This window comes from Eumetopias jubatus, unplaced genomic scaffold (assembly GCF_037043125.1).
Source record: "Eumetopias jubatus isolate StellerSeaLion01/CBP00866 unplaced genomic scaffold, mEumJub1_p1.0 scaffold_17, whole genome shotgun sequence".
Taxonomy (NCBI): Eukaryota; Metazoa; Chordata; class Mammalia; order Carnivora; family Otariidae; genus Eumetopias; species Eumetopias jubatus.
Genome location: NW_028274823.1, coordinates 83713335 through 83739282, shown reverse-complemented (window position 1 = coordinate 83739282; position 25948 = coordinate 83713335). Strand labels below are relative to the sequence as shown.

At 38.7% G+C, this 25948-nt stretch overlaps 1 protein-coding gene across 2 annotated transcripts in view; it reads right to left on the bottom strand.

The window, feature by feature from the left end:
- Nucleotides 1-25948, bottom strand: part of PRKG1 (protein kinase cGMP-dependent 1) — a 1232275-nt gene that overhangs the window by 83283 nt on the left and 1123044 nt on the right. For both annotated transcript variants that reach the window (XM_028104583.1, XM_028104582.1), the window contains exon 9: nt 19851-19925. In XM_028104583.1, coding sequence (XP_027960384.1) covers nt 19851-19925 — 75 coding nt within the window. The remainder of the gene's footprint in view (nt 1-19850; nt 19926-25948) is intronic.

The window sequence follows — 25948 nt, the reverse complement described above, 5'->3', positions numbered from 1 at the left end:
TTCTTTTCATATTCCTTACTACTGATGGCTCAATTGCTATTTGCTTTCTATTTTTTCTATATTGAACAGTGTTAATTAAATGCTGTTTCAATATTTAGCTTCTCATTGTTAAAGGCAAAGACACCAACCACACAAATGGAAACTTGACAGAGCCAACATTAGTCTTGTTATTTTTTTTTTTTTTTACCTTACCCCATGTATTTAATTTTCTCTTCACCATTTAAATGGCTCAAATATTAATTCCTTGGTGCTTGGTAAGTATAACCTTAGGTATTTAATCCTGTGATCATTTTACCTTTGGTTAACAGTCATCATTCCCTTCTATTGTCATAACTGTCATGTTTCCATGGAAACTGTGGACCAAGAATGAAAGGTAAAACACCTCCTTTTTCCGTCTACTTTGACAGTGTTATTTTTCATTAGGAGCCTAGATTATTCAGAGTGGTAAGAATGTAGAGAGTGTTTCATAAATGATACAGAATAATGGTTGATCTTTAATAAACAAGAAATTATGTTTCTCACTAAAAGAACTGAATCTTTTCTGTTGGGACCTAGTTGTTTGGTGGAGAGATTTGGGGGAGTTTTTGTTTCCTTCTATTTCATTGTCCTGCTTGCATTTTCTGTTACCATGTAAGGTAAAATAAAAATAGTAAAAACTACCTTGAAAAAAACCTAGTTAGTTGTTATGCTTTTGATAAATACATGTTAATCTTTACTGAATATCACTGAACTACATAGCTAAGTTTTAGATAAACATCTACAATAGAAAAAATAATTCTTCAATTCACTTAAGAGGATTCGAAAGTCTTAGAATTATAAAATCTCCTCGGGACTGTGTCCAAAGTATTGATTACTTCCTACATTTTGCTCTAAAACATCATAAATCAAAAAGAAGCAATCAGTTTTACTTAAATGCAAGCTAACTGTATTTGAATCTCTGAAGGGATCAAGGAAACTGGTTATAATGCTTCTAGCAAGGAAGATTTACCTCTCGCTCTATGTTCTAAATTATTTGATCAGACATGTATCATATGACCTCACTGATATGAGGAATTCTTAATCTCAGGAAAAAACATTCAGGGTTGCTGGAGTGGTGGGGGGTGGGAGGGATGGGGTGGCTGGGTGATAGACAGTGGGGAGGGTATGTGCTATGGTGAGTGCTGTGACTTGTGCAAGACTGTTGAATCACAGATCTGTACCTCTGAAACAAATAATACAATATATGTTAAAAAAAAAAAAGAAGAAGATAGCAGGAGGGGAAGGATGAAGGGGGGGAAATAGGAGGGGGAGATGAACCATGAGAGACGATGGACTCTGAGAAACAAACTGAGGGTTCTAGAGCGGAGGGGGTGGGGGGATGGGTTAGCCTGGTGATGGGTATTAAAGAGGGAACGTTCTGCATGGAGCACTGGGTGTTATGCACAAACAATGAATCATGGAACACTACATCCAAAACTAGTGATGTAATGTATGGTGATTAACATAACAATAAAAATTTAAAAAAATAAAAAATAAAAAGGTAATAAAATAAAAAAATAAAAAATAATAAAAAAAAAATCAAAGTCTTAGTTATTTGAAGAGAAAGGCACATAGTCCCCTGACATTAAGATCCTAGTTAATAAAAAGTTGGGGGATTAAGAGGCTGTAAGTAGCTGAGTAAAATGTTAGGATTACCGTAGGTGGCTTTTCACAGAGAAGATGGACACAACTTTTTGCTTTTCCCAGAGTAGAAATCATGGACAGTTTCCAAAGCAGCATATTTTCCTTTAGTATTTCCTCTGTGAAGGTGGAGAATTGGGGAAACAATTAAGCACACGGCAGTACTTGCTCCTGGAGACTCTGGTAGCAGTCACTGATCACCACCGGTGGTTCCTGTCCACAGAGGAATTACAAGCCAGAGGGAGGAGACCCTGAAGATCATTACAATGGCAACAAAACGAAGCTCTTGGCAGGGCCTGAAGTCAGTGGAAACACCCGTAACACAGATACAGCAAAGCTCTTGCTTCAACCATCTCTCTGCTAGGAAAGCTTGAAATACATAAAGGAAACGCTATGGCATACCATGTTTTCTGAAACTCAGAGGGGAGGTCTCAGTCTCCTTCAAACCTAAAACAAGAAATTAATTTCTTTTCAAGACCTGGGCCGAGATCAAGCATCAGATGCTTAACCGGCTGAGCCACCCAGGCGCCCCAGAAATGAATTTCTAGTGCAAACTGAGTCTGACATCTGAATGCATACATGATTTTTTTTCCTTTTAATTTATATAACTCTATATAAATTAGCCTCCAACTCTGTGGAGGCTATGGTATTGTATTTATTGGTATCTGGAAAATGTCTTGTTTTAATCAGTATTATAAGCTAAGTTCTCATCCTTGACTGCCTCCTAAAATAATTAAAAAGTCCCTTTGAAGTATAAAGATAGGTGGGTAATCAGAAGACCTAAAAAGTCTGATGTGAAAGTCATTCGTGAGGAATCCTATTTTTTTTTAAAGATTTTATTTATTTGAGAGAGAGAGTGAGAGAGAGCATGAGAGGAGAGAGGGTCAGAGGGAGAAGCAGACTCCCCGCTGAGCAGGGAGCCAGATGTGGGACTCGATCCAGAGACTCCGGGATCTCGACCTGAGCCAAAGGCAGGCAGTCGCTTAACCAACTGAGCCACTCAGGCGCCCAGAAATCCTGTACCTTGTTCCTAATATGTTGCTTTCCTAGGATAAGGTGGCGGATGGTATGGGATCACACAGAGCATACTGTGAGTTAAATAATATATTTATTTTTAAAAGTCATTGCCTTATTTTTTCTATACAAAATGGTCTAGAAGCAGAGAGACCCGGTAGCAGTAACCACCCTTACACTTACTACCATTTCTAACTAAAAAGAACAAAGGTTCCTTGAGAAATGGCAGATTTCAGGTCCAGGAGAGGAAATGAATACAAAGAACCTGGGGCATCTTGTTGTTCAGAAAACAAGAGAGCCATTGGCCACTAACAGATTGTGTCGAGAGAGAACAAAGAGCCAGCCTGATACACTGAATGTATAAACATCCATGAATTCATAATGATACAACCCCCCCCCACAAAAAAAACAAGCAAAAACTAAAATTAAAAAAAAGCACCTCATTTGTCAGTAAGAGGTAACTAAGGCATCAATTACTCTGGAAACTGGTAATTAATGGGGAAGAATAAAAAGCATTCATCCTGCCTGTCTTAAATGAATAGTACAGGGGTCAGGAGTCGATTAGACTGTTAGCTGATGATGGGGAGTGCCTTTAGAGAATCCCAGTTAACAGATATTGAAAGAATGATGGAATTGGATAATGATCACGTTAAAGCCTAATGAGCTAGTCGATTCAGGCAGTGACCAGCATTGCTATTAAAACATTTAACAGAAGGTTGCTGGGAAACTTCACAATGAAGGAACCACCTCCCGGTCCACCGATCCAAATTTAAGTAGCAGAAAATGGAACAACCAGGTGCTATTTGCCTTCTGTTACAAGGCAACGCAGAAATACACTGACCTCCTGGGAAGTTTTCGTGCAATGAGAAACCGAACATGAATTTAATTCATCGTTCCGGCTTGAGGATCCTTTATAAAAAGTATAGATGCTAGAGAGAGACGAGGAGAATGACACCACTCAGAAACAGTAAGATAAATCGGAAATGGGGATCCATTCCAAGACAACGGGCTGCTTTGCTCAACACCCTAACAGAGATACTGGGGTGCTCTTCTAGATGAAAGGAGACATGGAGAGAGAACCAACACACAATGTATGAGATTTGTTTTGATCTCAAGTCAAACAAATCAACCGCACAAAGAGAGAGATTGGAGAAAATGGCGGACTGAATGACAACATACTCTTTTCGTCAAGCACAACAATGACACTGTAGTTATAGAGAAACCTGTAACTATTCTTAGAAGATACATACAAAGGGGTGTCCCTTCAGGAAATGATAGAATGTCAGTGATTTGTTCACTAACTGAAAAAAAAAATTGTAACAAGAATTAGATGAAATGATTGTGGTGCAACATTGTTAACTTGAATCCAGGTGATGTTTATAGGGGACGAGTTCACCATATGACCTTCTTTGATTGAAATAACAATAAGTTCCAAATATTTATCTCACATATGCATATCTGCATGTGACATGCTTAGGGTTCTGGAAGTTCACAGCTGGGCTTTGGCCAAAAGTAGCTGGTGGCCAGTGTGAATGCCCATTTTCATCATTTACAAGTTGTGAGACCTTGGGATTAATCCTTCCAGACCTCAGTTTCCCTATCTGTAAAATCAAGGAAAATAAGTATATCCACCTCAAAGAATTATTGTTAGGATTAAATGAGGTAATTAATAAAAAGCCTGGCACAGAATAAGTGCCCAACACATGTTACCTATTTTTGTCATTATCAGTGTAATCATAATTCTTAAAAATATAAGAACAGGATTATCTTATATTTACAGCATTTTAACATTTAATGAATTGCTTTCCGATGTATTTGTTTATCTCAATAATAATATATTCTGTTTTAATAGAATGCACTTAAAATTTTCAGATTCTCTGGGATTTGGGTTGTTTCGATCACTTGAGCATTTTAATTAACTGGTATTTACTTTGTAAAAGTTACATGGATAAATTATTAATTTTCAAAGAAGTAGAATGAAGTACTGAATATAAATAAGGCTTTGATTTATGGTTTGGAGACCTCGGGGTTCCTGCTGACCCTCACTAATCATTAGTATCCAGCAATGAAAAACTAATTTGACTATTTGGACTTTCTCGTTGTTGAGATTCTTCATAAGTAGGGGCTTATGCTATATTTCATAGCAAATATTTACTGTCTATGTCTTTAATAAATACTGAGATAAACCCACATTGATAAACATCTGCGGTGATGACAGGGTTATTAAAGCTTTCAAGTTTTGAAGAACGAGCTTAAGAATATCAGTGAGAGGGGCGCCTGGGTGGCTCAGTCCTTAAGCGTTTGCCTTCGGCTCAGGTCATGATCCCAGGGTCCTGGGATCGAGCCCCGCATCGGGCTTCCTGCTCCGCGGGAAGCCTGCTTCTCTCTCTCCCACTCCCCCTGCTTGTGTTCTCTCTCTGGCTGTCTCTCTCTGTCAAATAAATAAATAAAATCTTTAAAAAAAAAAACAGGATATCAATGAGAGCCCTCATTATGAAGGAGGTAGCTCTAGAAAGCTGCAGCACTCCCCCAGCGCAAAGCTAAGTTTATCTTTGGCTTTTGTTGTACCTGTAAACATAGAATCCAAATATTACGACCTGATCAGGGTCACTCTGGAAAGACGGTGAAGGTTTGCATTCAACTAATCGGAATACTGGCAAATGGAAATAGGTCCAAAAGGACTTGAGGTTTCTGGGGTGAATGAGAGAAACACTTGTCTCATTCAGCCTCCTGATCACAGATATATACCTGCAGGGGACAGGGGTGGCTGGGGGAGCCTGCTCACTACAGAGGAAGTTTTCAACTACACTTTAACAAAACTTTGTCAGCAAGCACATCTTCTAACAACTGTAGATGACAAACTCCATAGATATTTGCAAACAAATCCACACGAGCTAAATCCTCCCTTGGCTCACAACATCCCTATAATTGGCCTATACCTAGGAGAATGTTTTGATAAAAATAGATAAAATCCTTAGACTGAAAGAGATGCTTTTTCTAAATGCTTGTATCATATTCCATATCTCCCCTCTTATTAATACCGCAAGCGACAATGTAATTGTTGCATTCATTAGACTTAATTTCTCAACAGGAGAACAAACATATCCTTTCTCTTGTATTCTCTTTGTCTAGTATATGCTTGGTATATTTGAACTGAAAAAATGTTGACTTAATTCTTCAAAATAATGATGTACTCTCCTTTGAATATGGAAATGACATTACTAGCTCATCCCTAATTGACATGTGCTTTGCATATGGAAAGGTGTGTACCTTGCCCACCTCACTTTCTTATCTCTTCCTTGGAGTCAAATGCAAACATTTTCAAGGTACCCAACTGACTAAGGTGGGGTCATATGTAGCCATAAGGTAAGTCTAAGTATTCAATGTCCGCAATAGAAACCATCTATTTTTAAAAAGTAAATTGAAATTATAGTTAATAGTACAACTGAATGGGGGGAGGGATTCATATTGATTTGTGTTTCCAAACTTTTTGACTACAGTCACATTAGAAATCCATTTTGTTAAACCCATCCTTTACACCCATTATATATATGGGAAAATATATATCACATATATAGATAAATATAATGGAAAAACTCAATACAACTACATACATGGAATAATAAATGCTGGTCATGATTAGCTACATGAACTTCAAGACCCCTGAGGGGTTTGTTAATCCAGAGTTTGAAAAACACTTTAATGGTTTATTCTTTTATAACAATCCCAGAGGACTACTATTTTAATTATTATTCACCTCTGGGTGTTTTTTTTTTGTTTTTTTAAACAATCCCAGATCATCTGTATTCCCAGTCCTTTGCTGACTTTCTTCTCTGGCACAGAAATCCCAACATTCTCTGCATTTCGAACGTCCACTTGCTACATAAGGATGCACAGATAACACCTGGGGGACTGACATGGCCGGCTCTAACTGTTTTTGGGTCTTTCCTCAATCATCACTCAGGGGTGTTTGGCTCCTTGGAGCACTTGGGGACTAGTTGCCATGTCACTGGGCAGCAGGTGGATCACATAGCACTGCGTTGGCAGGATCTATTGCTTGTGATTGCCACAAAAGTGGAAATTAAAGACCATCATGCCCTTTATTTCTAAAAGTTAGTGAAACCATGTTGACAGGACTTGTAATACAAAAATGGTGCGACACGGAGAGACTGTTAGATGTGTGACTTCTGGTCCTCCAGAGCACCCCCTTCCTTGCCCACAGCACGTTTGTCCTCTTTGGTAGTCTCCTGAGTTTAACGATACATGGTCGTGTCATATTATCCATGTAATACTGGTCTTCTATTATAGACGAGTATTGTAACTAAAACCTGTTTTTGTGTTTTCTATCTCAGTGCAATACCATGTTTTGCTTTATAACCCAAGGGGTTGTATGAATAGAAAGAACATTCATTGTCCTGTACACAAAGTAATTACATTCGTGAGACTATTTTAGCGGCTTAGACTCTGATGTGAAAAATGTCAGCCAACAACGTACAGAACAAACTGAGACAGTGTTTTCCAGCTTTCAAAAACCCAGTAACTCTAACACCTCAAGACCAAAAAAAAAAAATCTAACATCCTAACAACAACAAAATATCTAATAACAAAGTTTTAGCATCCTGGTGAGCCAGATTTTCTCGGTAAATTAATTGTCCCATAACGCTTACGATTCTGCTTCTTTGAAGGAGTTTATTTTTTGAAAACTTGAGTATTAGGGAGAAACCTAGGAATCTTAATTGAATGTGGATAAATTATTTTTGTATAATTTGGTTGTGTTCTAGCATTTGAATTAATCACAGTTTTTCAAACCCTGCTGTTCTGGAGCAAAAATATAGTCTGATGGCATTGTGATACTTTTGTTGTCCCTAAATTTTTCTCCTGGAAGTAAAACTATAGGGAAGTCAGGCTCATTTTCACCATTTGATAAAAGTCTGTACTGATACGAATATAATTTCAGTGCCCTTCCCACTAATTTTGCATTTACTTATCTTCTATTTATATCAATGGTTCTCAACGAGGGGCAATTATGTCTTTTCCCCTTTCTTCCCAGCAAATATTTGGCAATTTCTAAAGACATTTTTGATCTTCGTGACTCGAGGGGTGGGTGGAGGATATGCTATTGGTTTCTAGTGGTATGATGAAATGTGAAATATTTATTTGGTGTTTGTCCTCGGTTATTGGCACAGAGCCGCTAAGACCCTAGGACTCTCTAGAGTGATAACAATGTCTTTGGCATGCCGATGAGATGACTGGTGGCTGGGGGTCTCTGGATGGCTTCGGGGGGGGGGGGGGGGCTGACCACCAGAAAGAGAAGGCAAGACGAGAGGGTCAGAACCTTCAGCCCCATCCCCCAACCGGAGAGGGCTAAAGGACTGGAGGTTGACTTCAATCACCAATGGCCAATGAATTGATTAATTCTGCCTATATAATGAAGTCTCCGTTAAAACCCCTAAACAATGGGGTGAGGAGAGCTCTGAGATTGGTGACCACATCAAGGTGCGGGAAGGGTGATGTGCTCGGAGAGGGCGTGGAAGTTCTGTGCCCACCCACCCATACCAGGCTTCAGTTTGGCTGTTCCATTACCACGAACTGTTTTCCCGAGTTCTGTGAGCCATTCTAGCAAATTATAGAAGCTGAAGAAGGGGTCATGGGAACCCTTGATTTATAATCAGTTGGTCCGAGGCATAGGTGACAACCTTAGGGACCGGCAGGTGTGTGAAGTGGGGGCAGTATTGTGGGATCCAGCGATTAAGCTGTGGGGTCCAGGCTGACTCCCAGTAGCGAGTGTCAGAACTGACTGGGACTGTGGGACATTCAGCTGGAATCCAGAGAGTGGGAAGACTGGTTGTTGGTGTGGAAAAAACACACTCATTTGGCACGGGAAGCGTTGTGAGTAAAGAGCTCAGAAGTGGGTAGAGATCAGGGACGCTACTGAGCATTCTAGGATGCCCAAGGCAGCCACCACAACCAAGAATTATCCAGGCCCAAATGTTAGCAGTGCTGAGGTTGAAAAATTGCTTATATGCATAGTTGTGTAATATTTTTAAGGTTGCAAAAATAGCAAAAGGCTGAGGCTCACACAGTAAGCTTTGGAATAAATGGATTTAGGTAGAATATTTATGAAACTATTAAAATTTCAAAGTGGCGACTACAGTTGAACACTGACACATCTAGAAGGAAATTCTCAATGTATCAATTAAATACTGTAGCATGACAGCAGACGGTAACAGGCTAATTCTTCAGTACTCTGTACTAAGCACAGCATCAGAAATTATTTCTGAAATCATAAGTTGAACCATATGAGATCGCTATTTTAATAGGCTAAAAACAGTCAACTATTGGCAGTTTCATACGGTTCAATCTAATAAAATTAATTTCTTATTAACTATTTCATTTTTATTTACTTGAAGAATATCAGTAAAAAGGAAAACACTGACAAAATATACTATTATAGATGCATTTAAATAATAATGTAGATAAAGGAAATTGGGTAAAGCAGATAGTGTGCCTTGCTTTTAGTCATACTAAGGAATAAGATGTTTCTGTTTTTGAACATTATCTATTTAATTGTTTGGAGCATGTTGAACTTTTTGGAGGGAGAAGTATTCCTACCTGACTTTTATGGTTTCTTAGTGTGGCTCATGAATGCAAGCAACAGTTGAGAATATGAGCTAGGAAAATCATACCCTGTAAAATGCAATTATTTTATCTTTGGCTTTTTAAAAAATGAGCTCGGGAAATCACATTTTGGTAAGTGATGAACCATTTCTCTTACACTCCGGATTCCTTGCACTTCCTACTCGCTCCCCTATAGACACTGGCATGTGAAGCTGGTGTTCTGATCACTTGCTTCAGTGAGGAAGGGAATATTAATCAATGTGCGTATCAACAGCTCTCCAAAGGTAGGGGCTCATCTACTCTCCTAGTTTGTGTCCTCACTCAAAAAAGCACCATCTATATTTTGTATGTTGATAAAGTTGCCATCTCTTCAATGGTCTTTTCTTTCTCAAGTCAACCCTTTGGAGCCCATTTGAAAAGAAGAATTGTTAATATCAACTAAAGAATGTTCTTCATCATTAATTTAATTGTTCAACTAATATAATAAAGAGGCTCGAGAAGAAAAACCAGGAGTCCCAGCCAGAGGACTGTGCAAAATTAATCTGCTGAGTAGCATGGTGAGCAAGGGATCTTAATTTGGGAGGACAGATCCTTGGACAAAACTGTTTTCAGTAAAATGGATGTATTACTAAATTGTGACATTTTGATAAGCCAATTTTACTACCATAATAAGCACACGGGGCTTAAAAAACTCAGCATCAGTTAACAACAACAACAAAAAACTTGGGAAAACTAATGAGGAATTACTTATATACCAAATGAGTCATACTTTCCAAGTCTTTGAACTGAAAGTGCTCTTAAATTCATCATTTTAGGAACCTGCTTTCTCCCCTTTTCAAAGATATTAGGATCATTATTATTCAGGATGTTCAACAGGAATCTGAGTTGCCTAAAATGTCTGAACAGTTTCTGAATATGAGAGTAACAGCTTTTGTTTTATATCCCCACATATCGGATAAAGTAGAGCATAAGCTGGGGGCCTGAAGTAATTAATACAGTTTATAGAGTTGACTAATGTTTGCAATTTATGCACATACACACAAATGGCTTTGAGCAGTAGCCATACTTCATTTCTATGCTATCTCATCTTCCTCAAATAACAATTTAGAGGCATAAATTAACATGGTGTGCTGTGTTCATTCTATTTACGCCACCATTTTAATTCATTATTTAAAAATCCTTTCTTTCTACAGGGATTCCTGGGAGAAGTACTGGTCTAACATTTCCAGTTTCCAAGGTACTCTGTAATTTTCAAATGGCATTTTATTGAAAGATAGCCCAGCATATTATCATATCTAAATGTCACATTGGCAAGAGAAAATTGTATGTATAATGATGAAAATGAAAACTGCTTTGTTTCTAGAAGCTAATTTATTTAACTACTATGAGTTATCAAAATGTACTTCAAGCAAAACCGCATACATTTTGATTTAAGTATTTTGAATAAAGTAAGCGCTAACAGCAATACTCTGATTCGAAGGGGAAAGAAATTGTAGCTTGGTGACTTTTGTTAAAATACACACCCACAAATGGTTCCATGATCTTTAGGAGTCTGTCTTCTGTTGACAACCACAAAGATGCCTTCATTATAAATTTAGAATATAGCGCACGTGAAAACATTGTTTACGTAAAAAGGGGGTTATGCTTCTAAAAGTATGGCTTGTTAACTTCCACATTCTAAGCATCTACACTAGAAAGGATTTAAGAGGATTATTTTTTACAGATTAGGAAAAAACGGGTCCAGAGAGGCTAGTGCTAGGTGCTAGACTTACTGCTCAAGGTCACACAGAGACAGAGAAGTTTGCATCATGCTGTGACTAAGGCCCATCCCTCCCAGCTCCATAGCTTCTTGCGGTATACACGCAGCCTCACCGAGGGACCTCTTTCAGCACTGAGTATCAGCCTTGATCTCCCTAGGTTCAAAGGTTTGCTCCTGAGAATGGCTCAACCTCATATGTAAAGCAACGTTAGAATTAGGCCCTAGGCTGTCTTCACAACAGGGAGAGAAACTGCCTGCATTGAAAAAGGTATTTTAGTCAAAGATTACTATTTTTCAGTCGAAACTGCTGAGAACAGAAGGGATATACTAGGTATGACTATATTTTGCTTTTCAAAAAGGATTGTATCACCAACAGGCTCTAAGACGACAGCATATCGAAGGGATGCACGCATGGGGTGGCTCCCTTTTCTGTCTTGGGCTCTGGAAACACTGACCTCATTGCCACATGGGACCAGATTATCCTTACGATTTACAGAGCTCTTGAAGTTTTGGAAGTAATTTCTCTTTTTAAATTTTTTTTCAATATTTATTTATTTGGCAGAGAGAGAGAGAGGAAGAGAGAGAGTGCACAAGCAGGGGCAGTGGCAGAGAGAGAGAAGCAGACTCCGTCGTGCTGAGCAGGGAGCCTGGCTTAGGGCTTGGTCCCAGAACCCTGAGATCATGACCTGAGCTGAAGGCAGATGCTTAACCGACCGAACCACCCAGGCACCCCAGTTTTTCAAGTAATTTCCAACCAATTTCCAACTGTTGTCTAATATGGCAATGGTATAAAGGAAACATCCTTCCTTTTTGGAGCAAGGAAACAGCCTAGAATCAAATGGTTTGTCAGCACGCACCAAGCAAGTCAGCAGTGCTAGAATTTTCAATTATCTTTAGACCTCTGCTCTTGTCAATTACAATAGGTTGCATGCAAGGACATTCTGGGATTCACCTTTAGAAAGTCTTGCTACCTAGGGAGTCTTAAAGAGTAACACTACAGAGGAGAAATTAACAAATGGCCTTTGAGCATTTTAAAATTTTTAATGAAACAGGAAAAAAAAGTACTCCTACCCAAGGCCAAGTACTTTTATCCTGAAAATCATTTTTTTTTTTTTTTAAAGAGCTACTCAATCAGTATGACTGCAGTTGCAAGAGGCGACTTTGATGCTCTATAGTTACCACTCACATGAACCTTTCATCTCTGAGCACCAGTGGCCCTAGCAATGGTCCCATACCTCCTGCCAGCCCGACTGCATGTGCTGGGGTTGGAAAACCAAATGGCTCTCGCACAGAGGAAAGCCAGCTTATTAGGCTCAGGGGCCAACCACTGAAAATTTCAGTCTCCTATGCTTTCGCCCTGCAATAAAACGGAAAACAATTTTTATTGCCCAGAGAACAGGACTGTCTTCTCTCTACTCAACCCTGGAAGTGGTCAGCAAGTTCTAATTCTGGTGTGAGGGCTATTTCAGAAAGCCATTTGCTGTTCTTTCCATTTAATTGGCCTATTGCTCACTTGAATTCTTTCCATAGGGGGAAAAACAATTTTCCAGGCTCATTTCCCTGAGAAGTGCTTAGATCAAGCCCACGTTAGTTTAAGTAAATTGTTGATAAGATTGTGGGAATACTAAGATCTTTACCCTAAAATGCCGGGCAGAGAAATCCTCGTAAGAAAGGGAAAATTTTCAAAGTCAGGGTGTTCCAAAGAGCAAACTCATGTGTATTTGATTATGCATTTAAAATCTCATGTTTGCTAGATACTAGACAACCCCGGGGCATTTGGGAAGACTTGAAGAAGAATGCAGACCTCCGTTCTGATTTGCATAGCTTCATTATTTTGAGATGCCTCTGATGAGTGTATTTCCAAAGGCCTGAGTAACTTGCCAAAGAGCACAGAGCCACCATCCGCCCCGTGACAAGCAGAGTGAGCAGCTCAAGGGTTGTCTCTGCTAATGAAATTTAACGAGAGAACACTTTTACTGCTGTCACATTGTGTCAAACAACAAGGCTTGGCGACCAAAAGCTGTTCTGAAAATACCAGCCAGGCTAACATGTTCCTTTGCAAATGAACTTGTAAACAGAGGGGAGCTTTCAGTCAAGGAGGACTAGTTATGGAAAGAGGAGTAAAATTTTTATTTGGACTAAGCCACAAGGTCAAACAAGTGGTCTGTATGCAGGCAATATTCTCTCGTTTTTGCAAAGAGTCCAAGGAAGCGACTGTGGTACTACATTGTTTCGTGGCCCTAAGTTGGAGTCGATCCTGATGCCTATTTTTGGGCATCACCTTTTTCTCATGCCCTCATGATAGGATCTTGCTTTGCACACTCCTTATTCCTGGCTCCACATGACAGTTTCAGCTTTCTTGTTTACTTTTTTCTTTCTGAACTATGTAAACCTCTTCTGAGAGTCCATTTTTCAGGACAAGGTGGAGAGTAAGTGGAAATATGAGAGAGGCGCACAATGTGGGGTACCTTTACATCTTTGGTCATTTTGTGGCTCCTTGCTCAGGGTCCCTCTCTCCTCTCTGTGCCCAGAGAGAGGCTCAGCTTATCTCTGCAGGAGGAGCTTATACATATTTATGCTAAGACGGTAGGAAAAAATATTAATTCATCTTGGGAGAATTTTAGATTTTTTACAGGTTCTCTAGAGAGAGGACAGCATTTATTTTTTTATTTTTTATTTTTTTAAAGATTTTATTTATTTATTTGACAGAGAGAGACACAGTGAGAGAGGGAACACAAGCAGGGGGAGTGGGAGAGGGAGAAGCAGGCTTCCTGCTGAGCAGGGAGCCGATGTGGGGCTCGATCCCAGGACCCTGGGATCATGACCCGAGCCGAAGGTAGACGCTTAACGACTGAGCCACCCACACACCCCGAGAGGACAGCATTTAAACCTCAAGGAATAGTACCTAATTAAAACAGAAAAGCAAGACCTTTTTAAGTAAGAAATCACATCACAAAATCTGCTTTTGTCTATGATGGTTAAAAAGACCTGAGACCCACTTGCTTAGACTTTTAAACTCTCTCCATCTCTCCTGGACTAACCATGCTCCTTCCTCTCTCAATACTGAAGATCCATAACTTTCCCCTACACGTTTACTTGATATTTCCTAGAATTTCATATAAGCACATTGACCCTTGTTTCTTCACACCAGATTTGTTTTCAGCCCCTATTAGGGGACTCAATCCCTACCCAACCTAAAGTGAGTGTGAACCAGTGGTTTGAGAAATCCGATGGGTGTTTGTTAACCAATGCACTAGAACTCTCGAAAGCATGCAACATCCCATAGTCTCCTCCCTCATTCTTGAAACGCACTCTGTTTCTGGCTTCTGTGATGCATCTGGCTTTGCTTCTACTTCTCCTGTCTCCTTTTCAGTCTGTGTGTGTGTGTGTGTGTGTGTGTGTGTGTGTGTGCGTGCATGTGCGCGCGTGCGCGTGCAGTTGGTCCTTCTCCTTTCACGGAGTTTTAAATGCTAGTTCCTCAAGAACAAACCCTCAGTGCCAGGATACTCTACTCTAATTCTCTACTTTCTATCTCATCCACATCTTTAATTCCACCTACCACATAAATACTCATATTCTCAAATGAATACCAACCTCCTCTCTGAGCTCCAGACCTGCCCAACTATTCTCAAGGGTTCTCTGTATATAGCCTGAGCAGAAATCAATTCGAGGTCACCCTGCTCTTCAAACCTGGCAACCATATTCTATTTTGGTGATCGGATGCCATTGCCTCCCTCTGATTTCCAGACCCCAGATCCTTGCATCATCCTCATCCATGCTCCCCTTCGTCACCAACATCTATTTCCTTCAGGAGACCTGCTGACTTTGCTGCCTCTCAACTGCCTTTCTTTATTCTTACTGCTCTCATTCTAGCCCTATCTACCATCAGCTTTCCCCTGGAAAATACTCTGTTGCTTCTCTCTGCTTTCACTCTGTACTCCTCCAAATGCGGAGGAAAGGGTGCTCAATTACAATGTAAACCAACTGATCTCTTTTGGTAACTGACAAGCCTGAAGTGATTTTCCTAATTCTTTAACATCCGATCTCTGACATTTGCATTCTAGGTCCCAGCCTTGTTGGTACTTTGGTTCCTTGACGAGGCAGTCTTGTTTCCTACACAGGGGGCTTTGCAAATGCTATTTCCCCGGCTACAATGCTCTCTGCACTTCCTTGCCCAGCTAATACCAACTAATTCTTGCCTAGCCAGTACCAGCTAATTCTTTACAATTCAGCTCAAATCTAGATAAAATGTCATTTCCTCAGGGAATCAGTAATGTGTGTCTCTCTCCCCATATGCACCATGAAGGCAAGACATATGTCTATTTTATTCACTGCTTTATATGTAGCATTTTGTAGGAACACAGAGAATATTTGTTGGCTAAATCAGTGCATGAGTCAAAGTGAATGAACGTGGTTAATGCTTCTGTGGCGGGGGTGGGGCGGGGGCGGCTAGAGAGTGCAGGGTCTTTAAATCTATATTCAGATCAAGTGATGTCGTAGATTAAAACATATGACTGGACTCATTTGCAGGTTTATGTAAATTTTGTATGAGAAAGTTCCTTGTGAAGAACAATGTTGAGAATCATCAATTTAGACCATAAATAAATGCACTTATGAATCTATATTCCCAGAGCTGTCAGAACTGCAAAATGCTTCGTATTAGAAAACAGGTTTTGGGGCGCCTGGGTGGCTCAGTTGTTAAGCGTCTGCCTTCGGCTCAGGTCATGATCCCAGGGTCCTGGGATTGAGCCCCTCATCGGGCTCCCTGCTCAGCAGGAAGCGTGCTTCTCCCTCTCCCACTCGCCCTGCTTGTGTTCCTGCTCTCACTGTGTCTTTCTCTGTGAAATAAATAAAAATCTTAAAAAAAGAAAAAAAGAAAACAGGTTTTGCACTTGGTATGCACGTCGTGAAGTGCAATTCCTGACTCATTATTAAGTAAATTTCTAAATGTTTATTAACTGAACGAATACATATTCCCAAAGGAAATAATGTGTACCTTTCACCACACATGCTACTTTCTGCTCTAAATAAGGCTTAATGATGCTTAACTTTGATCTGCTGTTGTCTCTTCTAATATCTTTGTGATGATAACTTCATATTTTAGAAAGAGAAGCCCTTAGTGGATAATTAGCAGCAATCAAGAGGAGCTTAAACATGCCATAAAGGTAAAGTTCCTGTCAAGAATAATTTTCTTTGTAGGAAATAGATGTTTTGAGGCAGGTGGAAGGCACATACCAGCACAGAGGAGTTCTGAGAACCACCTCCCTGGGACATACCTCTCCAGCAATCTCCTGGACCAGCTCCCGCACCGAATGCAAGCGATGCTCAGTACCTTTTGTGGACCATCCTGCCACTGCGGCTTGATTATGCTACTAGCTGAGTTTCTCACAAATGAACTTCTAAACCTTGATTGATGTTTGCAGTCAGGCCTACTTTTTTTCTCTTTTTACCCAAACAGGCATCGTCGGTGAGACAACACCAACATAATTTCATGTGGAGAAATAACGTGATCCTTTTAGTGGGGCTTTAAGAAATACCAATCTCATCTTTAGGGGATTCCGCAAAATCAAGGAGATCTTAAAAAATAATGCTTACACGATGGAGCCAATCAGCACCTCAGTTCTAAATGGTACAGATTCTGTGATCTATATAGAGATGTAGAGGCTTTATAAGAATTATCCAGGGAATTTCGACCAATTAGTGCATGTCCACAGGCCCTGAAATGGCAAACCTTAGAAGCTCCTTAAATACAACGATGAAGGCACAATGTACTTAAGGGGAAGAAATCTAATAAAGAGACAACAGTGTTAACACAAAGAGACATTTAAACTTGTTAGTTCAACTACAAAGCTTTGCCTGGGGAATAATTCAGAGTTTACCTCTGAGTGATAGGACACCTAATTAAAATGATACTTTCAACTTCAGAAATCTTCAGATATTATTATTTTTTATGTATTTTTATGTTTTTGCAAACAGTGTAAAGGGTGTAACAAAGACCTTTGCCAGGATATATTCATGTAGTTGTCTGTTTTGAGGGATAAATGTTACATTTATCAATTTTTCTAGATTTTGGATCAGTGGTTTTAGACTTTTTTTTTCATCAAGGTATTCCCCTTTTCTAAGAAATAATCAATATTAAGGAACATGGGTTATGCATTCATTTGGATTTAGTATTAATTGAACTAGAAAAGTTTAAACTAATCTCTCCTAGTTAACTTATATCCATGGATATATAATAACTAAGTTCTATCAAATTTTGGCTCAACTAACAATAGTCTAAGCCACTTAGATGGAAGTAGTCATTTTATTGCCCTTCTTTGCTCGTTAATCGTTAACTTTTTTTTTTTTTTTTTTTTTTAAGTAGGCTCCATGCACAGCATGGAGCCCAAGACGGGGCTTGAACTCACGACCCTAAGATCATGACCTGAGCTGACTTTTACAGAAACTCAGTGCAGGGTCTTTAAGTCTATACTCAGATCAAGTGGCTGTAGATTAAAACACATGAATGGACTCATTTGAGTCACCCAGGAACCCCTGAACTTTCTTTTAAATAAATGTTACCATTTTTACAAAAATGGTATTTATGGATATCTTCCAGTCTAGGTTAAATTTTAGGATATGCTGCCAAAGTGAGAGTAGTTTGTGTACATCAGAGTAAATACTTCCTGTCCAGGAAGTTTTACATGATCAATATGCAGCAATTTATCAAATGCACTAGGATATACTTCCAGTGATTACTACTACCAACAATATCATTTACAGTCCTTTATAATTTACACGGTATTTCTACACACTGCCATCAATTACATCACAGAAATACCCTATTAAAGGTAAGATAAGGACATTGAGAGGCAGTGATAACTCATGACCCAGATCACTTGGCTGGAAATGACAGAGGCAGAAACAGAACCCAAGGTTCCTACCCCGCGTCCGGGATGGTATTCTTCATACTGATTCCCCTCCAGTGAGAAGTATCCTCACCCTTCCTATCTTGTAATTGTCTGATCTCAACCTCAGCGTATTTATTTTCCTTGTTACTTTTGGTTGAGGCATGAGCACGTGAGCCCACAAATGCCCAGAATTCATGAGATGCACACACAGCTCGCTTTATAAAGCCAGTGGGACACCAAGAAGGAGACAGCCAATTCAAGTCGCTTTCCCAGCACCGCCCACCTTTAAGCCTGTGACTGGACTCAACTTTGGGCAGATAGGAGTTATACAGAAACTTTCATTACGAGAATCTAAAATTTAGCAGGAAGCAGAAATAGACCAAAGAATGCTTTAGCTTAAAAGACCTCTGATTTTTTCTAGTAACTGAAGAAGTATTTAGACGGTTGCTCATGTAGATTTTAGATGAATTTTGAATATTACCACCAGTTATATATACAAAATGTATATAATGTGATATCTATATGTATATGAAATGACCCAAGACAATCTTAACTGTATATATATACCTAAGAAAAAACATGCTAACATAAATTATGAGTTCTTATACAGCACATGTTCCTCTAAGGATAAAGTCCAATAATAACAAAGGGAGTTTTATAATTTTTAAAACTGGTAAGGATTTTAAACGGTCCCTTCTTCCATCTCAGTAGGATTAGTGCGAATACCAGAAACTAAAGTCTAAACTTAGCATTAATGTGTATTTTAAACTATTATAGAAAACCAGAAAATTAATATCTATCATCCACAGTACCAGCAATCCCCATCATTGTGTAGCGTTTGGTGTTAAAACTGGCTCATGCAATTGTCTAAGCAAACCTCTGCAAAGGCTCTGCTACGTCTGACCTCAGGACATATGTCTGTGTCCCTCCAAAGAGCAGAGGAAACGAAAGCAAATATATAGAGAAGAAATTGTGAATATATTTAGACTGCTTTAAAATAATAGAATTTTATCAGCTGAAATGAACTATGGTACTTTTTAAGTGCTAGACCAAATTTTTCATCTTCCTGGATTCTCAAGACAAAAGCACTTTTATTATTATTATTATTATTATTATTATTATTATTTGCTTTTGAGGTTACTACAAAACTAACCAAATTCTATCCCTGAGCTATCTAGGTACTGATAAATTTTTGTCCGTTTAATCCTTCAGGTGTCCTGTGTGATATCAATACTGAATTGCTTTTCCTTAAATTCGCTCCTTGGAAAAAAAGAGGGCAGGATTCTAAAGATTACAATTTTTTAAAAATAACCTAGAATGTTTTTCAGCAAAAGCCAATCTCAAATAATTTCTAATCTTTGTCAAAAAGATGAAAGCTTTGTTTTAAAGTATTATCAGTAGATTAAATTGTATTTTCTTATACAAAAATGGTAATTCATGGGATACATACTATCTCACATCATTCTGTTATCTTTGTGCCACTCCAGCTCAATGTAAATCAACAATGTATTTGCACCAGAAAATGTTTCCAGGCTTATTACTTTCCGTACAATTTCACAAACAACTATTGAACACAACCACCACCATTCGTTTAAAAGTATTTTCAATGGGAGAAATAATGTGTTTGGATTCAATTACTTATATTGGATTTTAAACTTACCATTTTCCCTTGTTGAGATGATCTTCCTTCCAAAATTATGATTTCGTGTTTAAGAAGAGACACACTAAGTAAGCATAGTATTTAATCATTACCTTGAAATTTGTTTTTTTTTTTTTCCTTCTAAGGAATTAGTTTCTTCCTGTCAGAGTGCTGGGGTTTTTAAGTTCAATAAAATATGTAATCTTATTTTTCTTCAAAATCATTTTCTTTAAATCAAGACTAAGGCCAAAGGAAAAAAAATGTCACTTACTTTGCTTTAGCTTCTGCATCCTCATATGCTTTATTGGAAACATCATCCAGTCCTCCAATCAAGTGCTTGAAAGAGCTGTGGGGCAAAACACAGTTATCAGGGTAAATCCTCTACCGAGTTGTTGCAATAACAACATAGTCAATAGTACATTGAAACTATCTAAAAGGAACTAAATAAAAATGAATTCAAACATTCACTCTAGATACATTAGTAAGAAACACAACAGATAATGATATAAACTCTGAGAGCGGGGACCTCTCCCACCTCGTTCACCTCTATAGTTCCCAACACCTAGAACTGTATCTAGAAAAAGCAGATATTCAAAGAATGGAGGGAATAAAGTCTGTGACAAACAAAATGATATACACCACAAAGTTAATGGGTCAATTCTACTAGGGAAATAACAAGAGCCACCAATTACAGAATGCCTCCTGTATGCACTATCCTTTTAATGATAATGAACATATATTAATTCCAATTCTCCAGCACACTGTAAAAGACAAGCATCACTATCGTCACTTAACAAAACTGCAAACTAATCTTCAAAGGCAAAATACATATGCAGAAGAGAGGAAAAGAACAGAAGACAATTATAGGGAAGTCAACTCATTTTGGAGGGATCAAGAAACTGACTTCAGCGTCAACCAGGAAAAGTAATTCAACTGTTTAAACCACTCTACTCAATATCCTAGCACAGACCTAGGACTGTGTTCAGACCTATTTTATATAATAAAGTCTCATCTATTGTATACCTATAAAATATTATAGGGTCAGCACAAAATGAATACACACAAACATGACAATTACCCTTGAAAATTACTGAATGCAACCAGATACAGTAACGCTTGTGTGCACTACATTTTGGCACCCACCAAACTAGACTGAACAGAGGAATGAGAGGCAAGTCTGTATTCAAAGTGTTCATGTAATAATCAGGGCCATCGCTTACACAGTGCTCATATGCTGGGTAATGTTCTATGCGCTTCACATGTAATAACAAATACTTCAACAGGTACGGCAATCCTGTGAGTCAGTCTTACCTCCACTGCATGGATGACGGTACTGAGGCACCAGAGGTTAAGAAACTGACCTCAAGTCATACAGCCTGGTGGTGTGAAGGCCGATAGGGAAGGAGGCCATCATTCTCCCTCATACCCATCAAGCCTACACCACGGATCCTATCCAAATCACGATCCCTTGACGCTAACCATCAAATCCCTAGCAAGGTCCAGCATGTGGATGGAGAATGGTCAAGTGCTTTAAGAAATTACATTACATGTTAATTTTGAGTCTCTATAATCTTAATGCATGAAAATGGCTTTGTGTATTGCATTAAACAAAATATGCCTGTTTTTAGGTCCTGAAACATCGGGTATCTGTTGATGTAAAGTTAAATGTTGCTTAACCACTATAGCATGCACTGTTTTTTTTGTTGTTTGTTTTGTTTTCTTTTAAATATATGAAGAGGAACTTGACCCTTGCTTGGGGGCCCAGCCGGAAGGAGGTGGGAGAGCCATTACCTTAGGCCCTTGGGTAATGATCTCATCTGGGGGACAGGGTAACTGGAATGCTGAGATAAAACACAAAAGTATTTCTAATACAAAAAGGGACCAGAAGGAAGTGATGGGAGGCTAGGGAATCAAGCAAATAGAGTGTCAAGTTTTCTGTGGCACATTGCATTCATGGACATCAAATGAATGAAGCCTGCAGTTGGCAGGCGGACCTTATACAACTTTCAACAAAATAGAGTGGCAAAATAAATGATTGAATAATCCCCATAGTAGAGATTAATGTTCAAATAGGATTTTTGCCATTGTTCTTTAAATGGCAAAATTCCCCATCTTCCCAGAGAATGCCTCCATCATGACTTAGAGATGGGTTTACATTGTAAAGTGAAATAAGTATTTATTTTACTGTGGAAAAAAATAGTATCTGGTTGATTTTCTGTTTTCACAGATAATATAAAATTTAAGCCCAGAGAGTCTAAGTTACTTGTCCAGGATGACTCCAATTCTGCAGTATATCCACGACCATAATCCGTGTTTCCTTAACCCCCTAACCCGTCCCCCACAATACTTACATGTTTTTAATCTAACCAAATCCAGAATCTTCTGAAAAGGCATTGATAGGAAGCAAAGAGCATAAGGTAGTGAAACTGAAGAACAACACCCACCATAACAACTTTTCAAGGACATTCAGAATGGGTTCTTAAATGTTTAACACTCATAGTCATTTTAAGTTCAAATAGTTAAAAAAAAATCTTCCTCCTAATATCTATTTGACCTAAATATGTCTTAAGCAGGATAGGATATTATGCAGATTTAGAAGGTGAGTGGATGACAAACGTGATACGGATGAAGGCTTTTTAACTTAAGAAAATCTGTCCATCCCACTAGGCTTCGTTAAAATGATGCAGATCACTTTTTGAAAAGACAGTTTGAAATTCCTTTTTTTTTCTTAAACTCAATTAACCAACACATAGTACATCATTAGTCTCAGATGGAGAGTTCAATAATTCATCAGTTGCATATAACACACAGGGCTCATTCCATCACGTGTCCTCCTTACTGTCCATCACCCAGTTACCCTGCCTACCTCCCCTCCTGCAACCCTCAGTTTGTTTCCTAGAGTGAAGAGTCTCTCATGGTTTGTTTCCCTCTCTGATGACTTTCCATTCAATTTTCCCTCCATTCCCCTATGGTCCTCTGCACTGTTTCTTACATTCCACATGTGAGTGAAACCATATGATAATTGTCTTTCTCTGCTTGACGTATTTCACTTAGCATAATACCTCTAGTTCCATCCATGTCAATGTAAATAGTAAGTATTTATCCATTCTGATGGCTGAGTAATATTCCATTGTGTATATTATATATATACACCCACCTCATCTTCTTTATCCATTTATCTGTCGAAGGACATCTCGGCTCTTTCCACAGTTTGGCTATTGTGGACATTGCTGCTATAAACATTGGGGTGCACGTACCCGTTCGGATCCTTATATTTGCATCTTTGGGTAAATACCCAGTAGTGCAATTGCTGGGTCATAGGGTAGCTCTATTTTCACCTGTTTGAGGAACGTCCATACTGTTTTCCAGAGTGGCTGCACCAGCTTGCATTCCCACCAACAGCGTAGGACAGTTTCCCTTGCTCTGCATCCTCACCAACATCTATCATTTCCTGACTTGTTAATTTTAGCCATTCTGACGGGTGTGAGGTAGTATCTCATGGAGGTTTTGATTTCGATTTCTCTGATACCGAGCGATGTTGAGCACTTTTTCATGTGTCTGTTGGCCATTTGGATGTCTTCTTTGGAAAAATGTCTGTTCATGTCTTCTGCCCATTTCTTGATTAGATTATTTGTTCTTTGGGTGTTGAGTTTGATAAGTTCTTTATAGATTTTGGATCCTAGCCCTTTATCTGATATGTCATTTGCAAATATTTTCTCCCATTCTGTCGGTTGTCTTTTGGTTTTGTGGACTGTTTCCTTTGCTTTGCAAAAGCTTTTTATCTTGATGAAGTCCGAACAGTTCATTTTTTGCCCTTGCTTCCTTTGCCTTTGGAGATGTTCTAAGAAGTTGCTGTGGCTGAGGTCGAAGAGGTTGCTGCCTGTGTTCTCCTTTAGGATTTTGACGGACTGCTGTCTCACATTTAGCTCTTTCATCCATTTTGAGTCTATTTTTCTGTGTGGTGTAAGGAAATGGTCCAGTTTCAATCTTCTGCATGTGGCTGTCCAATTCTCCCAACACCATTTATTGAAGAGACTGTCTTTTTTTCTATTGGACATTCTTATCCGCTTTGTAGAAAATTAGTTAACCATAGAGTTGGGGGTCCAATTCTGGGCTCTCTATTCTGTTCCAATCATCTATGTGTCTGTTTTTGTGCCAGTACCATACTGTCTTGATGATGACAGCTTTGTAATAGAGCTTGAAGTCCGGAATTGTGATGCCGCCAGCTTTGCTTTTCTTTTTTCAGTATTCCTCTGGCTATTCAGGTCTTTTCTGGTTCCATACAAATTTTAGGATTATTTGTTCCATTTCTTTGAAAAAAGTGGATGGTATTTCGATGGGGATTGCACTGAATGTGTAGATGGCTCTAGGTAGCACTGACATCTTCACAATATTTGTTCTTCTAATCCATGAGCATGAAATGTTTTTCCATTTCTTTGTGTCTTCGTCAATGTGATTCATGAGTATTTTATAGTTTTCTGAGTACAGATTCTTTGCCTCTTTGGTTAGATTTATTCCTATGTATCTTATGGTTTTGGGTGCAATTGTAAGTGGGATTGACTCCTTAATTTATCTTTCTTCTGTCTTGTTGGTGCATAGGAATGCCACTGATTTCTGTGCATTGATTTTATATCCTGCCACTTGACTGAATTCCTGTATGAGTTCTAGCAGTTTTGGGGTGGAGTCTTTTGGGTTTTCCACATAAAGTATTATATCATCTGCAAAGAGTGAGAGTTTGACTTCTTTGATGATTTGGAAGCTTTTATTTCTTTTTGTTGTCTGATTGCTGTGGCTAGGACTTCTAGTACTATGATGAATAGTAGTGGTGATAGTGAACATACCTGCCGCGTTCCTGACCTTAGGGGGAAAGCTCTCGGTTTTTCCCCATTGAGAATGACATTTGCTATGGGTTTTTCATAGATGGATTTTATGATATTGAGGTACGTGCCATTTATCCCTACACTCTGAAGAGTTGTAATAAAGAAAGGATGCAGTACTTTGTCAAATGCTTTTTCTGCATCTATTGAGAGGATCATAGGATTCTTGTTCTTTCTTTTATTAATGTATTCTATCATATTAATTGATTTGCAGATGTTGAATCAACCTTGCAGCCCAGGGATAAATCCCACTTGGTCGTGGTGAATAATCCTTTTAATGCACTGTTGGATCCCATTGGCTAGTATTTTGGTGAGAATATTTGCATCCATGTTCATCAGGGATATTGGTCTGTAATTCTCCTTTTTGATGAGGTCTTTGTCTGATTTTGGGATCAAGGTAATGCTGGCATCATAAAATGAGCATGGAAGTTTTCCTTCCATTTCTATTTTTTGGAACAGTTTCAGAAGAATAGATACTAATTCTTTAAATGTTTGGTAGAATTCCCTTGGGAAACCATCTGGCCCTGGGCTCTTGTTTGTGGGGAGATTTTTGATGACTGCTTCAATTTCCTTAGTGGTTATGGGTCTGTTCAGGTTTTCTATATCTTCTTGGTTCAGTTTTGGTAGTTTATACATCTCTAGGAATGCATCCATTTCTTCCAGATTATCTAATTTGCTGGCATAGAGTTGCTCACAATATGTTCTTATAATCGTTTGTATTTCTTTGGTGTTGGTTATAATCTCTCCTCTCTTATTCATGATTTTATTTATTGGGTCATTTTTCTTTTTGATAAGTCTGTCCAGGGGTTTATCAGTCTTATTAATTCTTTCTAAGAACCAACTCCTAGTTTTGTGGATTTGTTTTACTGTTCTTTTGGTGTCTATTACATTGATTTCTGCTCTGATTTTTACTATGTCTCTTCTCCTGCTGGGTTTAGGCTTTATTTGCTGTTCTTTCTCTAGCTCCTTTAGGTGAAGGGTTAGGTTGTGTATTTGAGACCTTTCTTGCTTCTTGAGAAAGACTTGTATTGCTATATACTTTCCTCTCAGGACCGCCTTTGCTCCATCCCAAAGATTTGGAAAAGTTGTGTTTTCATTTTCATTGGTTTCCATGAATTTTTTTAATTCTTCTTTAATTTCCTGGTTGACCCATTCATTCTTTAGTAGGATGCTCTTTAGCCTCCAGGTATTTGAGTTCTTTCCGACTTTCCTCTTGTGATTGAGTTCTAGTTTCAAAGCATTGTGGTCTGAAAATATGCAGGGAATGATCCCAATCTTTTGGTAGCGGTTGAGACCTGCTTTGTGACCTAGGATGTGATCAATTCTGGAGAATGTTCCATGGGCACTAGAGAAGAATGTGTATTCTGTTGCTTTGGGATGGAATGTTCTGAATATATCTGTGAAGTCCATTTGGTCCAGTGTGTCATTTAAAGTCTTTATTTCCTTGTTGATCTTTTGCTTAGAGGATCTGTCCATTTCATTCAGGGGGGTG